General features: G+C 39.2%; 1 protein-coding gene and 1 long non-coding RNA gene across 2 annotated transcripts in view; both read right to left on the reverse strand.

Annotated features, from left to right (window-relative positions):
* LOC145445032 (uncharacterized) overlaps nt 1-13,978 on the reverse strand; it is a 361,778-nt gene that overhangs the window by 18,663 nt on the left and 329,137 nt on the right. The window lies entirely within an intron of this gene.
* LOC145445646 (protein unc-93 homolog A-like) lies at nt 4,835-7,167 on the reverse strand. The gene has a single exon (XM_080323852.1). The coding sequence runs from the start codon at nt 7,150-7,152 to the stop codon at nt 6,043-6,045; it is 1,110 nt and encodes a 369-aa protein (XP_080179978.1). The 5' UTR covers nt 7,153-7,167; the 3' UTR covers nt 4,835-6,042.

Raw genomic sequence — 13,978 nt, forward strand, 5'->3', positions numbered from 1 at the left:
CCTTCATATCTTTTCATTGTACCGCAGTATTGTGATGTTTTGAAAGGAAGAAAATATTAATAAATTGATACTGACAGCAAAAACTAGGCCTAGAATACTTACTTTTTTACATACTTATAAAAAGTTACTTCTTCTTCTACTTGAGTACTTATGGTAAGTACTTTGATCACCCCTGGTGTCGTCACAATGGCTATAACTATGACCCAACAGCAAGGAATACTTCACAGAACAGGCTGTTTTAGTACCGAAATGCAAAATTTCAAATCACAGATTACAAAAAATCCTGACGTGACAGAAAAAAGCGAGCTCATATTCGTAATCAGGGTATACGAAAATTGACTTAATGGTCACCATTTTTGCCAGAAAGTAAAAATCATGTGGACCAGCGTTATAAGACGAATGGGCATCGTGACAGATCTTCTTTCTATCCAAAAAGTTATCGTCCTCTCTTCACGTAATTCTCCATATTCGCTGAATACCTTTTAATTGTATCTATATATCGTGGTAAAACATCAATACTTCTTTTTACTTTGTGACAAGAAGGGGTTTCAGGTGATATTGAAAGACCAGCAAATGACTATAATTTGCTTTATCAGCTGAGTGGGTTACCATCATTTGGTTTTCCCGAAGTTCGCCGAGTTTAGGGCACATAAAAAGCTATAATATCAACGCTTGTATGAAGTACTAGATACACTTTTTCAACTCATAAATACGGCGTAGCGCATATTCTCAATTGCAATCAGCACCATTTTTAACGCCCTGGATCAGTCAATGTCAAGTAGCAGAGAAATATTCTAACACTGGGCCGCTGAGGGACTAGAGGGAAGCAACTTATGTCTCTGTGGGTGAGATTGCGGCAATGGCGACTTTGCAACAGTAAAAACTTCGAATCAAGGCAGAGAGACATCGGTATGCCCTGCACTGCATACTTGGGATAGGGCACAACAATTTCAACATATCATATTAATTATACTTGCGGCTAGTCCCAGACCCGTCTAGTCAGCGTCTACTTTGAACTGATGCGTATTTACAGGCTATACATACGATGTCTCAGCGGCATATCTGTTACTTCACATAAGTGTGGGTACTATGCTTTATAATCTATATGCTCGAAAATTTTCCAAGCCTCGAGAAAACCAAATGACATAACTCATCAAGTTTATAAAGCGCAATAATGATCTGCAGATGGGTGTCTTTCAATATCACCGCAAAGCCCTGGTCAAAGTATAATTAAAAGCATTGGCGTTCTACTAGGATGCATGAAGACAATGGTAGTCACTGAATATCGCGAATGGCATGAAATGACAAGGATACAATAACTTTTGATTGGAGGAAAAATTGTGATGATTATACTGAGCCAAAGGCGAGATTGCTCGAGCATCCTATCGATACATGACCCTATAGTTCACTACATATAATGAAGGATAATCAAATTCTGCTGAAAATAGGAAAGATTTTCCATAAGTCACAAAATTCCTTTGCGAGAGGAATATAGAAGTGCTGCAAAAAGCAAATAATATGATATCATATTATCACAATGCATTGTGAAGAATACAGTCACAAACGTCGTTTAGATTTCGAGAAATCTATACATTGGTCCGACAAAGCATACTGTTAGATATTTACTATCACTTTGAGAAATATATTTACCCGTATGTTACCTGCTTGTCAGTTCATTTCCTTTCATGGTCGTCAATTTCAGTGTGTTAAGTACTCTATTTGAAAATTATCTCACCATCCTTTTAACGTGGCAATTTCAACAAAGTAAACTATAATTTCCAGCTAGTTCGTGTCAAATCTTTTTTTCTTCGTTTACTGGCGATGTCTTTATGCAAACTCCTCCATAGGCCCTTGTCAAGATCAAAACAAAAGAAAAGACATCCCTGCCTCTTCAGGCATACTTCGAACACGACTTTTGGTCATGCCGGAGTGACGAAATTTGCCACCGTAAATACAATTATTTTAAAAATGACCGAAATTTCAATTTGACTGACCTCGGCATCATGCTGGTATGAATTGAGTCAAATTTGGTGTGCAACGTTTTTTTAGGCAACCTGACGAATTGACAATGAAGCGGATGAAATTTGAAGAAAAAAAGTTCTTTTGAACACCCCTAATGCTCAATTTATTTGTGATATAGAAATGGAGGCTTAGTAAAATGCACGATCATTAAATGACCGGTTGCTTACCAGGTCAAATGAGCGTATCTCGAACAATCCAAACTTATACAAGATACAGCGATTTAGTCGACATCGATTACTTGATGACTCGAAATTGACTCGTAAATTTTGCTCCGACTCACGAGGCAAAACACATTTTTAACACGCCGAGTCAGGACAAGTCAAGTCATATTTGCAAAGTGACTCGAGTCAAGTCAAGTCATACGAAAAGTTGACTCGAGTCATCCCAACACTGGTATAGGTCACATCTTTGATGCGAGATTAATTCCTCTCCGATATGGAATACCATGTATCCATATCTTTCTTGTCCATTTTGGTTGATGCTGATGTATTACGGTTGGATGGAAAATCAAAATTCTCTCCCTCTCTCTCTCTCTGTTTGTGTCTCTGTCGCTCTACCAAGTCCCACCAACAACCCATACTCTGTAATCCGAAGGTTTGAAAGAGGCACACAATTGCGTCGAATCATACTTGTACAAAGTAGCCATTTAGTTACCCAACTGTTTTTTGAGTAGTTCAATATTTCTAGTTCTGGTTGCAGATCTTGAAAATTCAGTATAGTTCTAGTTATCGTTCTAGTTGCGCATATGAAAAATATTAGTTGCCGAACAACGGGAAATCAGTTGTCGTCGTTTTGCGTGAATCGAGATACCGGTGTTCTGCTGAATGATATTTATGCAAATGTGCAGTCATTGAAAGCTCGTAGCCATCACTGCTAACACTGACGTAGGCCACGGGCGGATTTCTTTGGTCGAAATCTCGCCAGTTCCAAACTCGAAATCCATACAGTCCTTTTGAAATGGCAATTCTATGTTCGATATTTCTGATAACATAATGTCATTCTGTTGTATAGGAGAATGAAGTCCAGTTCAATACGGTTCTTAATATTCAATGACTAGGGCATCCTTACGCCAGAGATTGGCAATTATTTTTCTGATAATGAGAAGCACTGAAAATACGTTGGCGGGTTAAGTAAAAAGTTTACACTATATTCTGCGGTGTCCTTATTTCTAATCATTTAAATACTGAAAGCGCTGAATTACGTTTTTAACACAATCTTCTGAGTGGATGTATTACTTTTAGCTAATTAGGAAGTTAGAGATTAGGTTGATGCACGAAAATAATATTTATACGCCACCTAATTATTCAAAACAATGGTAGACAAGAAACAGTGTTAACTCTTGTAAATCACACCAACCCCAAGACACGTCCTTACATTAAAACATCAACATGTATGGGATATTACAACTTGGTCACTACAAGCGGTGTGTAACTTGGTGAAATAGCCTTGTTGTGTCGGTAGTTTTGCAGGCAGGTTTTCCGAAATTCACCTTCTCGCAGCCTCAGCGTGTTTATGTCATAATTCCGACTTAAATTAACTCATTATATCGATTATTTTGAATACAAATTACGCATACGACAGACGTAGGCTACGTAACCACGTTGAATAAATATAAACACTAAACAGCCTTCAAAGTAAACGCATTTCCGGCTCAATTTATACAGCCCATGGTTTTAGACGTACACATTCAAATGTATGGTTCATAATTCAGAACAACTTTTCGCGGTTCGGATTGGGCCCACGGGCCGTAAAATGCCAGGTGTGCCCTACGCTTATCTGCAAGCCTACGGGGAACCCCTAATTTTCAGGGAGTCACACAAACAAAAATCCACCACATATTACACATATAAGAGCACACTTGACTTGATACATTACAAACATAATGCGCCCGGAAACACCGGTCAAGAACCACTGATGTAGTTCGTTGCCTTTTAGTTAGTTACGTATTTTTAAAGGTTGCTAGTTCTAGTTCTATAGTTGCGAGTTCTAAAAATAGTTTTTACAAGTCTGCGTCGAATACGTGCAAGCGACTTCTTATCGTAGTCAGTTGTCGCAAAGCAGATCGTGTCAGCGCGATTTATTAGTATTATAGTCATAGGTGACTCATAAAACCATTTACTTGAATACTTTACAGTTATTCATCATTTTCCACATCTACTTGGAGCAGAGATTTTGAAATAGCTACATAGATTGGATTTGAATGGGCATTCAGGGCGTTACTTCTTCTATCTGAGTATAGCAACGTTGAATAAGTTACCACCATTGCGTATCATACAATGGAAAACACGAATCACTGATATTGTGTCGTCAGACGATGACTTGAAGCAGTCATTTTAGCATACAATTTTCCCTAATAATTGAAGAGAGCTTTTTATTATTGTTATCAGATAGGCCTGCTGCAAAGTATATATGAGTTTTGTAACCGATCATTGTTAGTTGATACCAACTACAAAATAATAATAATGTGCGATAGTGGCAAGGATAGTTGAAAATATCTCAAACGAAATAAGAAGATAAATCTTTACACTAACACACAGTAGATTGGTAGAAACATAAATTAATGCAACACCCAACGCGACAAATCCAATTTGCACGTTGAAAGCCGAATCTACATCGTCAAAGTAGACACTGGCAATCACATAAGATGTCAGCTTACGAGCGTAAAACGCCATTCCATTCAAAGCCGCTAGTATTCCTAAAATGTACAGAGACGATGTCGATGGTTGCCATATCAATGCTATACAACACAATATCATCTCCAAAGTGAAAGCCAGCCAACACAGAATAGGAATTGAGATCCTAGAACTGAAATAGTTATACACAGGCCGTGTTATTTTTGGCAAATGCCAAAACTGCCAAAAATAACTTATTTTTGGCATTTTTCAATTTTTATTTTTGGCAGTTTTGGCATCGTCCTCTAAATAGATAGTTTCAGCCTCGAATTAGTCACAAAAACGCTTTATTTGAGCTAGTTTGTCAAAAGACACCACAAAATGTGCAGCATCCACGCATAATCAGTGCCAACAAACAATAAGAAGAAGAAAAAAACTAACGATTTCATAGGTTAATAATATCAAACGAAACCACAAAATGTGCAGTATCCATCGGAATAGGTGCCAAAACGCAAAAAAAAACACAAGCCTAACAAACACGTTCAACAGCTGATTGTCACAGCTGTTGAATAGACTTAAATCGTTTGCGCTGTAACAGTGCCTACAAAATCAGGTGAGCTAAGTTTCTCCTAAATTCATTTCTCGCCCTACGAATCTGGGAAATATCGGCTTCAACAGTAGCCGTTGAGAGAAAGAATGTTGCCAGTCATCCATAAAAGGTTTTCAGAGCTTCAAAATCTTTGGAGGGCTAAACCGGCTTCCATGCATCATGAAAAGAGATCACTTCGCCAGTGCCATTGATCTCATCGCGGAAGGAATTTTCTTCCCGATCTTTTTCCAGGAGTTTCCCGTGTTGTATCTCAACACATTCTATTTAGTAGCCCGACTATCATTTCTCCTTCAGTCTACCGATATATTTTCGGAGGACTTTTGTCACTTCAGGTGGCGTTAATATTACTAACTCGCATGGAAGAGTCCTGGAGTCCTGTCTGGCAAAACGAGCCTATGCAGCTCAGAAATAGCCAGACAGTTTGTTGCGTCACAGTGTTCAACTTGATCACAATGCAAAAATTGTGGTGGATTTTGGGGGTTCCAGTTCCATGAGCAGAATATAATTTATATTTTAATAATCAGTACTGCGGCAGCTTCTCATTGATACCCGTTTTATCTAATTTAGCGCTCGACAAGCCGGTCAAAAATGGTCGTAAAATTTCCTTTGGACAAATGGAAAGTATGACGTAAACCAAATGCAGTCAGCCGTTCAATCTCGCTGTGCCCACACCATTTAGGACACCATGCTTTCACTCCTAATGGGTGGGCTGGACCCAGATTAAGAAACCTGCCTTTCACAAACGCTCTTCTCGCTTGTAACGCGGTCCTGTTAACACAACACCATGAACGAAATACACTATTTGGCAGGCCGTGTTATTTTTGGCATATGCCAAAAATTGCTTATTTTTGGCATTTTCAAATTTTTATTTTTGGCAGTTCTGGCATCTGGCTCCTGAAATGCCAAAAATAACACGGCCTGGTTATACACCATATTAAACACGAATCCACTTGCATAAGTTACCACAAGATAAACACCAAGATTTTGAACACCGACCGTACATGAAATGTAAGCTCGATCAAATTCCGACCAGAAGAATCCACATACAAAGCCGTACTGCAAGTGTATAGGAATCGTTAGTATTTGCAGCTTCGATCTCATGTGGTGTAAAACTCGAAGGAATGAACTTTTTAATGCAGCACAAGCTATCCCTGTTTTATTAGGCCTAAGAAGAGACTGTTCCTCTTCAGAGTCCACTTCTGGTGCTTTTTTATCGGCAGGAATAGCGATGACGTGAATCAAAATACCAAAAATCTGAGTGCCTGCAAAGCAACACAGATAAATATCCAGTGAATAATTGCTAGGAGTCAATTTTCCGAACATTGTAGAATTCGTTGAGAACGCATATTCCCCAGAACAATCAGAAGCGCCACATTTCGATATATCCGTCAAATTATTACTGCTAAAAATTGTCCATTGACTGTCGCTGTCTTTCAAGATAAACTCCGGTAGAATACCAGCGGCAGTTTGTGCCAATGCCAGGATGGCAAGAAAAACACCCATATTATAAGACTTGTCTTTTTCATTGCCCGACTCAGTTTCGCAGTGATGTTGTGACGGTAAAGAACTGACCATCGATGCTGCTGCTGACATCACCAGACTTTCACCAATTCCCATAATTGCTGCCGCCGTTGCTACAGTCCAAAATCGTGGGAGAAGTAGCGATAGCGTGTATCCCAAGAGCGATATCTCACCGGCAATTAAGCAGATTTTTCTTCCGAACAAGTGGATTAGTGGAACGTACACTAATATTGTTGCTAGGCATAATATTTGATATACCAAAACCGTCGTTGAGCCAAGAGCGTCCTGCACACCGATACTTGTCTGCATGCTCAGTAAATTGGTCTGCGGAGCTACAGTTAATGCAAAACCCACCGATATCGCATACAGTATCATATTTAGCTGCATATTGTGTCAATCGTAATCAATTGTGTCTCTTTTCCGTGCGATAATGATCTTAAAAATATTCCCTGCTATTCGCAATGGCGTCACCGAACTCAGTAACGATAGCAACGAGATCAGCCATAAAGTCTTAACCAGAGATGCCACTGGGATATTTCGGAAAAACCCAGATGTGGACGCTAAATAAACCCAGAAAAACTTAGATCCTCTATTACACTCAAATTGCTATGAAATCGCTCTGAAACTGGAAACTGAGAGTTACTATTATACGCTCATGCAGTAATAGAAGTAAGTTTGACCCCTTGATATTGAAATTTCAAATAAGGTTTATACCAGTACTATACATTTTGCTCGGTTAACACTGCAAATCTCACGAAAATATCTTGCTTTCCTCTCAACGCATTGCTATGAAAAAATTGGTGCTCGGCGTCAATACACAATAGTGTACAACTGTACAATGTACTGTAGGGCCTACATGTACAAGTAGCCTACACCGTGCCGAGAATGATCGAAACAATGCTATATTCATTCCCCATCTCTGATCTCTGAGGGTGATTTCGGGTATTTCCATGCAGTGATCGGACCAGTTGAAAGTAGCTTTCGGTTGATTAATCCTGGGACAATGTGGCAGGCATGTTTAGTCGAAAAATCTGACCAATCATGAAATTCAGGGTATATTCGAATATGCTGATAACCAACACCTCTGACTAAATTAATAGTTGGGGGTGTCCGACTCTCTCTCTCTCTATCCCTGTTGGAAGTGAATATACTCAGATACCCATGTGCATAATATACAGTTACATATTATTTTTTGATACACGACAAATTTATTGGAGTGATATAGCATTCAAGTCTTATATCGTTTTAAATTGTAAGAAAACGGTTCCAACGAGTTGCCCTATGAACATGATTTTTGCGACCTTGGAAGTTAGTATTCAATGAAGTTCCATCGCATCACACCGAGGCCTATCATTTTACAATAACTCGTTACGCCGTTACAATAACAACGAAATTTATCGACCGTTCTAGATAGCCCTGCAATGGCGAACTGATTCTGAAGTAGGCCTATGTGCATTTTACGACATTATGATCTCACTAATCTAATAATTAATTTTCGAGCGTAAAATTGACCTGACGAACATGATCTCGAAAGAAACCCAGATTTACAGAACAAAACCCCAGAAACCCAGGTGATGCTCGAAAAACCCAGATCTGGGTGGAAAAACCCAGGAGTGGCATGTCTGGTCTGGGAGAGAGGAATATAGGAGTGCTGAAAGGAAAATGGTAAGATATAATGATATCACAATGCATTGTGAAGAATACAACCACTAGTGCGGGACGGATCGACAAATTCTCTGGTCCGACTCCTATGTGTTTATATAGCTCAGTGCTCCGATCCTGTTTTTCAATTCTCTGGTCCAGTGCTTTTCAACCTTTTTGAGCTCCATTCGCACCTCTTCTGCAAAATAAATTACATCCGCACCAACCGAAAATTGTCATACAAAAAGAAGATGATGAGATTTAACAACATTTTGTTCAGATGTGCAACGAATTGGCTGCTATATAGCTTAAGCTATCAAGTGTCTCATTAAACAGGCAACTTTTTCGCTCGATTTGATTTCAACAACTTCACTAAAAACCAAACAAGTTGTTGGGTTTTGTGTCACAAGAACGTCTACTAGTGGCTTGGATGGCCAGGTCTTAAAATCTGTTCTGCAATCCTATCCAAAATACAGCGTAGTGTACGGGAGTGAAAAATGCTTGCTGGCAGAAATCGTTTTTGAGAACTGACACAAATGTTCCAGAGGCTCCAGTTTTTCGAAAGGGTGAAAAATTCACATGTTTGTGATGAGGCTTTTCCCTGATGTCTTTGAAAATAAGGTCCAAAACGATCAAGGAGAGTAGACACATTAGAGCTCGCCACCTTATGATACGTTGCTTCAACTTTTTTCGATTACCCATTTTCTGTCTCGCGAGTAGGCTATATAAGAGCAAATAAACTCACGATACTGTGTGTTCAGCTCTTTAGCAGTGTTGGGATCAAGTCACTACCTTCGAGTCACGAGTCATGTCGAGTCATTGCACATTTGACTCGAGTCAAGTCAAGTCAATCGATTTTCAAAGGTGACTCGAGTCAAGTCAAGTCACTCGATGTTTGGAGGTGACTCGATTCAAGTCGAGTCAAGTCAAGTCAAGTCACGAGTCAAGTCACAATTCAAGTAAAGTTGCCTTTTCGGGGTATGAGTCATGATTACGTCATTGCATTTTGCTAGCTGTCTGAAATACAGATTGAGTGGTCATTGATTTTGAACCAATGAACGAATATAGAGTTAAATATACACGCAAGAAGGCGCTGTATCGCTCACATATACGTAGGACTGCTAAACTACGTTAGTAATTGCAGAGCCTCACTTTATATAGTTACCAGCCAAAATAGAGAATAGAGAAACGAATTGATAAGATTCAATACATTAACCATTTACAAATTGATATGATACAATTTGAGCCTTCGCCAATGGTTGAGGACTATATAAACTATATTCGAATTCAATTTCAATAAAACAAAGAGGTTTGGTTAAGGTAAGAAGAGAGAACAGAAATATACATTTTGCTATTAAATTACTATACTATACTATACTAGTTTACGACAGCGTAGGCATCGATCACTTCGTTTGCGGTCAATTTATTTGTGAGAGAACAATGAAGGCCCAGTAAAACGCACGATCATTGAATGATTGGGGTCGCTCTCACGGGTTACACTAGCGTTTCGCGAACAATCCGACCATATGCAAGATACAGTGATTTTTATCGACACCGATTACTTTATTATGACTTGAAATTGACTTATGAATTTTGCTCCGAGTCACGAGTCAATTTACATTTCTGATACGCCGAGTCAGGTCAAGTCAAGTCATTTTAGCAAAGTGACTCGAGTCATCCCAACACTGCTCTTAAGCTCAATCTAACTTGAGAATTCATAACAGTTTAATAACCTTAAAGCAGCTTTTTAGACTGCCACTGCGTTTTTGTGGCTTCTCGCGACCCGAGCCTCACCCATGATAAGGAATTCATTTTTAAAATTACAGTAGTATGCTACGATTTTGCGGACAAGTAATGTATTACATACAGAACGCGCATACCATAATTCTACCCAACACAGCCCTCAAAACATGTCTGACGCACGCGATTTCAAGCTATAGGGTTATTAAATTCGTTTGTATGTCGCATTTGTACTACTGTCTACTCAGATTGCAAGAACGGGACTATTCTGTACCGACAACGGAGCATATCCGTATCGAAAGGTTTGGCCATCCAGCATCGGTCATTTTTGGCCAAAGTTTTGTCGCCGCATATATTTTTGGCACCGCATTTTAATGACTTTAAATCTACTCTAGTAAGTAAGTAGTTTCGGAAACAGTCTCAATTCGTTCGCATGGACTGTTAAAAGCTGTGAATTGAGCTATGCGGAAGGTGCAGAGAGCTTGATTCGTATTGATGCATCCCATGAAGTAGCAATTTTCGACAGAACAAGCACTCTTTCGCATGATGGGATGCAAATTATAGTATTGATATGAAAATGCGATACTAACCCTTGGTTTACTAGAAGACCGCGTTTTAGAGAACATCATGACATGGCACCCTACCCCATATTATAAGGCCCCAAGTTTAGGCGAAGAGCAATACGAAGATGTTGTATCGGATACAGTTTCAACACTTCGCGCGATTAGTATACGTTAATAGCAAATATTGTGGATCGCAAAATTTATATTTAGTGTAGCCTTATTTTCGGAAAATAGAGGCATTACTACAGTTGCTTTTATGCTTCAACATGTATGTTCTGCAGACAAAAGAACTGAAAGTAATTAGAACTCAAAGTATGATCTAGGAATTGAAAGTGAAATACAAATACCACTTCTAAAAAGCGGAAAATATATTTCATGTCTCTTGTCCATAAAGCTTCAAAGGTGATCTGCTAAATCAGGTCTAACGTTTAAAAAAGCCGGATTTTCCAGATTAGCAGGACACGTCACGGGCTGCTAGATTACGATATGATAGGTAATTGCAAGATTGCGACACGGTAGTTTCAAACGTTATGGTGGGCCATATTTACTGTGATGAAATATTTGATATGGGCGACAATACGGTGTGAGCGGAACCAAGCAATCCGGTATACCTAAATTATATTCACTGATACTTTCGTGAAAACATATTTGTCACGCCATACTGTGCGCGAAGCGCAATAAAATTTCTAAGCTTTACCTGACTTTTATGAATAATAAATGTTGGTACTCCGTGAAAACAGCCCCGAAATTCCTCTAGCTATCTTTCGTATTGGGGGATTAAACTACTTCTACTTGACAAACTGAAAATAGCGAAGAGTAAGTAGGTAGATCACAAAATATTACGAAGTAGAAGCAGAGAAAATAAGATCTACTGGAGTAAGTACCAGAAGTAGAGGAAAACTACTTGAGTACTTCCAAAAAGTAGAAGTACTTCGTTAGTGACCACCTCTGTTTGTAGCACGACCCACTTTTAGGCTTTTCAAAACACCGCTTACGCAGATGAGGCGGCGTGTGAGTGACGATAGGTATCCATCATCACATTTTACAGATGGTTGTTAATAAGGGTTACCATACGTCCTTAGGAGGATTTGTCCCCCTTTCTCAGATTTTTGAAAATGTCCTCCGAAGACGCCTAAATGTCCTCCTCTTTTGGGAATTCGTCCTTCTTTACAGCTTTTAGAGCTAAGAAATCGGCATAAATGACGCTAAATAGGAAATATTCGTGGTTCGAACGAAAGTGACGTCCTTTTTTTCTCTCGAGATTCTCAAAATAGGACAAAATCTCAAAAAAGAGGACAATTGGGCGTCCTCCGAGGACACTTTCAAAAATGCCAAAAAAGAGGACAAATCCTTCTAAAAGAGGACCTATGGTAGGGTTACCATATTTTGGAAATCTGAAAAGAAGACACTTTTTCAGAATTTTCGGACATGCAAAACCGGAGGAAAATCCTGAAAAATGGTAAGTTTTTTCCACTTCGTGATCGGTTGACTGAAAAAAAGGTCAACTTTCTCGCTCATTGCCCAAAATACAGTTTTTCTTTCGCATTATCAGGTGGTTGACTAAATAAGGCCAACTTTCTCGCTCAGTGGCTAAAATACAGTTTTTCTTTCACATTATCAGGTGGTTGACTGAAAAAAAGGTCAACTTTCTCCATCATTGCCCAAAATACAGTTTTTTTTACATTATCATGTGGTTGACTAGATAAAAGGTCAACTTTCCGACTCAGCTCCCGAAATACGCGCCGGAGCGTTAACCCGGTGCTGATTTACGGTATATCAGTTGAATTTGGCCGTGAATTTGACCAAAATTCTCAAAAAAGAGGACAAAATCTCAAAAAAGAAGACAAAAGGGCGTCCTCCGAGGACACTTTTAAAAAAGTCGAAAAAGAGGACAAATCCTCTTAAAAGAGGACGTATGGTAACCCTAACCGAAGGTATCCCTACCATATACGGATATCCCCTAACCATAACTAAACTCCAAAGAACATAGATTTCGGAGGTTAACAGGAGGCACTGCTGCTTTCCGCTCATTCGGGTAAACTTTTAAACATGGTGTGTGCTTCTACAAATCGTAATTCTACGTATACAATAACCCGAAACCAATACAATAGTATAATAGTTAAATATGCTAAGGGCTACCTAACTGTATGTAATGACTGGCGTTTAACGGTCCCTGTTACGTCACAAAGCCCTGTAGTTATTATATTTCGAGCATGATCATTTCGATCATTTGCTACCATCGTTTAATTTTTCTTCTATTTACTTTTTTTTAACTACTGTAACCTTTTTTACAGCAGACTGTTTAGAGTCAAGTGTACCTGTTTGATGCTGGTGTGATCAGACTAGATGACCTTCACGGTCTTATCGATCATTCCTATCTAATACCGAATACTGTGCAAGCATATTTTCTGTACCACCACCACTGCCGTGTGTTATGTATTTTGGTTGGATGAAAATAAAGACTCTCTCTCTCTCTCTCTCTCTCTCTCCCTCATGACTTTGATTGAACTGCCAGAGGATATTTCCATACGGGAAATAGAGTCACTGCTATAAAAAAAAGTTAAGAACCACCGTGTTAGATGTATCTATTACACAGTCGCATCGATAAGGTGTTGTATTCATAGCTTTACTGAGTCTCGTTATGTCTGTCTAACTGTCTTGTCTATATTCTAACTTCAATCGGTTCCCACCCAGAGAGTACTGGATTATTAGGAGCAGAACAACAATTTCCCATAATGAGATGACGTCATGATAGATCAGGGGTTTTTATGGATCGCGTGGCGTATAATTCTGGGTCGCGACGGCCCAGAGAAATATTTTAATATGCATGCAATATTTGTTGCATTTCATGCAACAGAAGATTCGAGGTCACAGTGTTGGATTATAGATAACTAACCTATGTAGGTTAGTTATCTATAATTAGATAGCCTATACCACATCCAATAAGCGAGACACGTAGAAAAGTCGTTGCTGCGCTATATGGGCTGATCATGAAAATGCGCCGCCCTTTGTATTACACAAATTGGTTAGTATTCATCATGATAAGATTCGTCCGATATTGGTTACTCTGTAAAACACTGTCGGAGACCGATGGGATGCTTTAGTGTAGGGCAGGGGTTTACGGTAGCCCGCGAGACCAAATGAGTCGCCCGCGGTCGCAGTAGCAAATATTCCAATGAGAGATTGGAAAGTCGAAGCGCAGAAGGGTTTTTTATGAGCAGCAGTTGAACATGGGTCAGTCGATTATAGGGAACATACGAACGCAGTTT

Source organism: Botryllus schlosseri, chromosome 8 (assembly GCF_051294905.1).
Source record: "Botryllus schlosseri isolate E-star chromosome 8, Bs_hap1, whole genome shotgun sequence".
Classification (NCBI taxonomy): domain Eukaryota; kingdom Metazoa; phylum Chordata; class Ascidiacea; order Stolidobranchia; family Styelidae; genus Botryllus; species Botryllus schlosseri.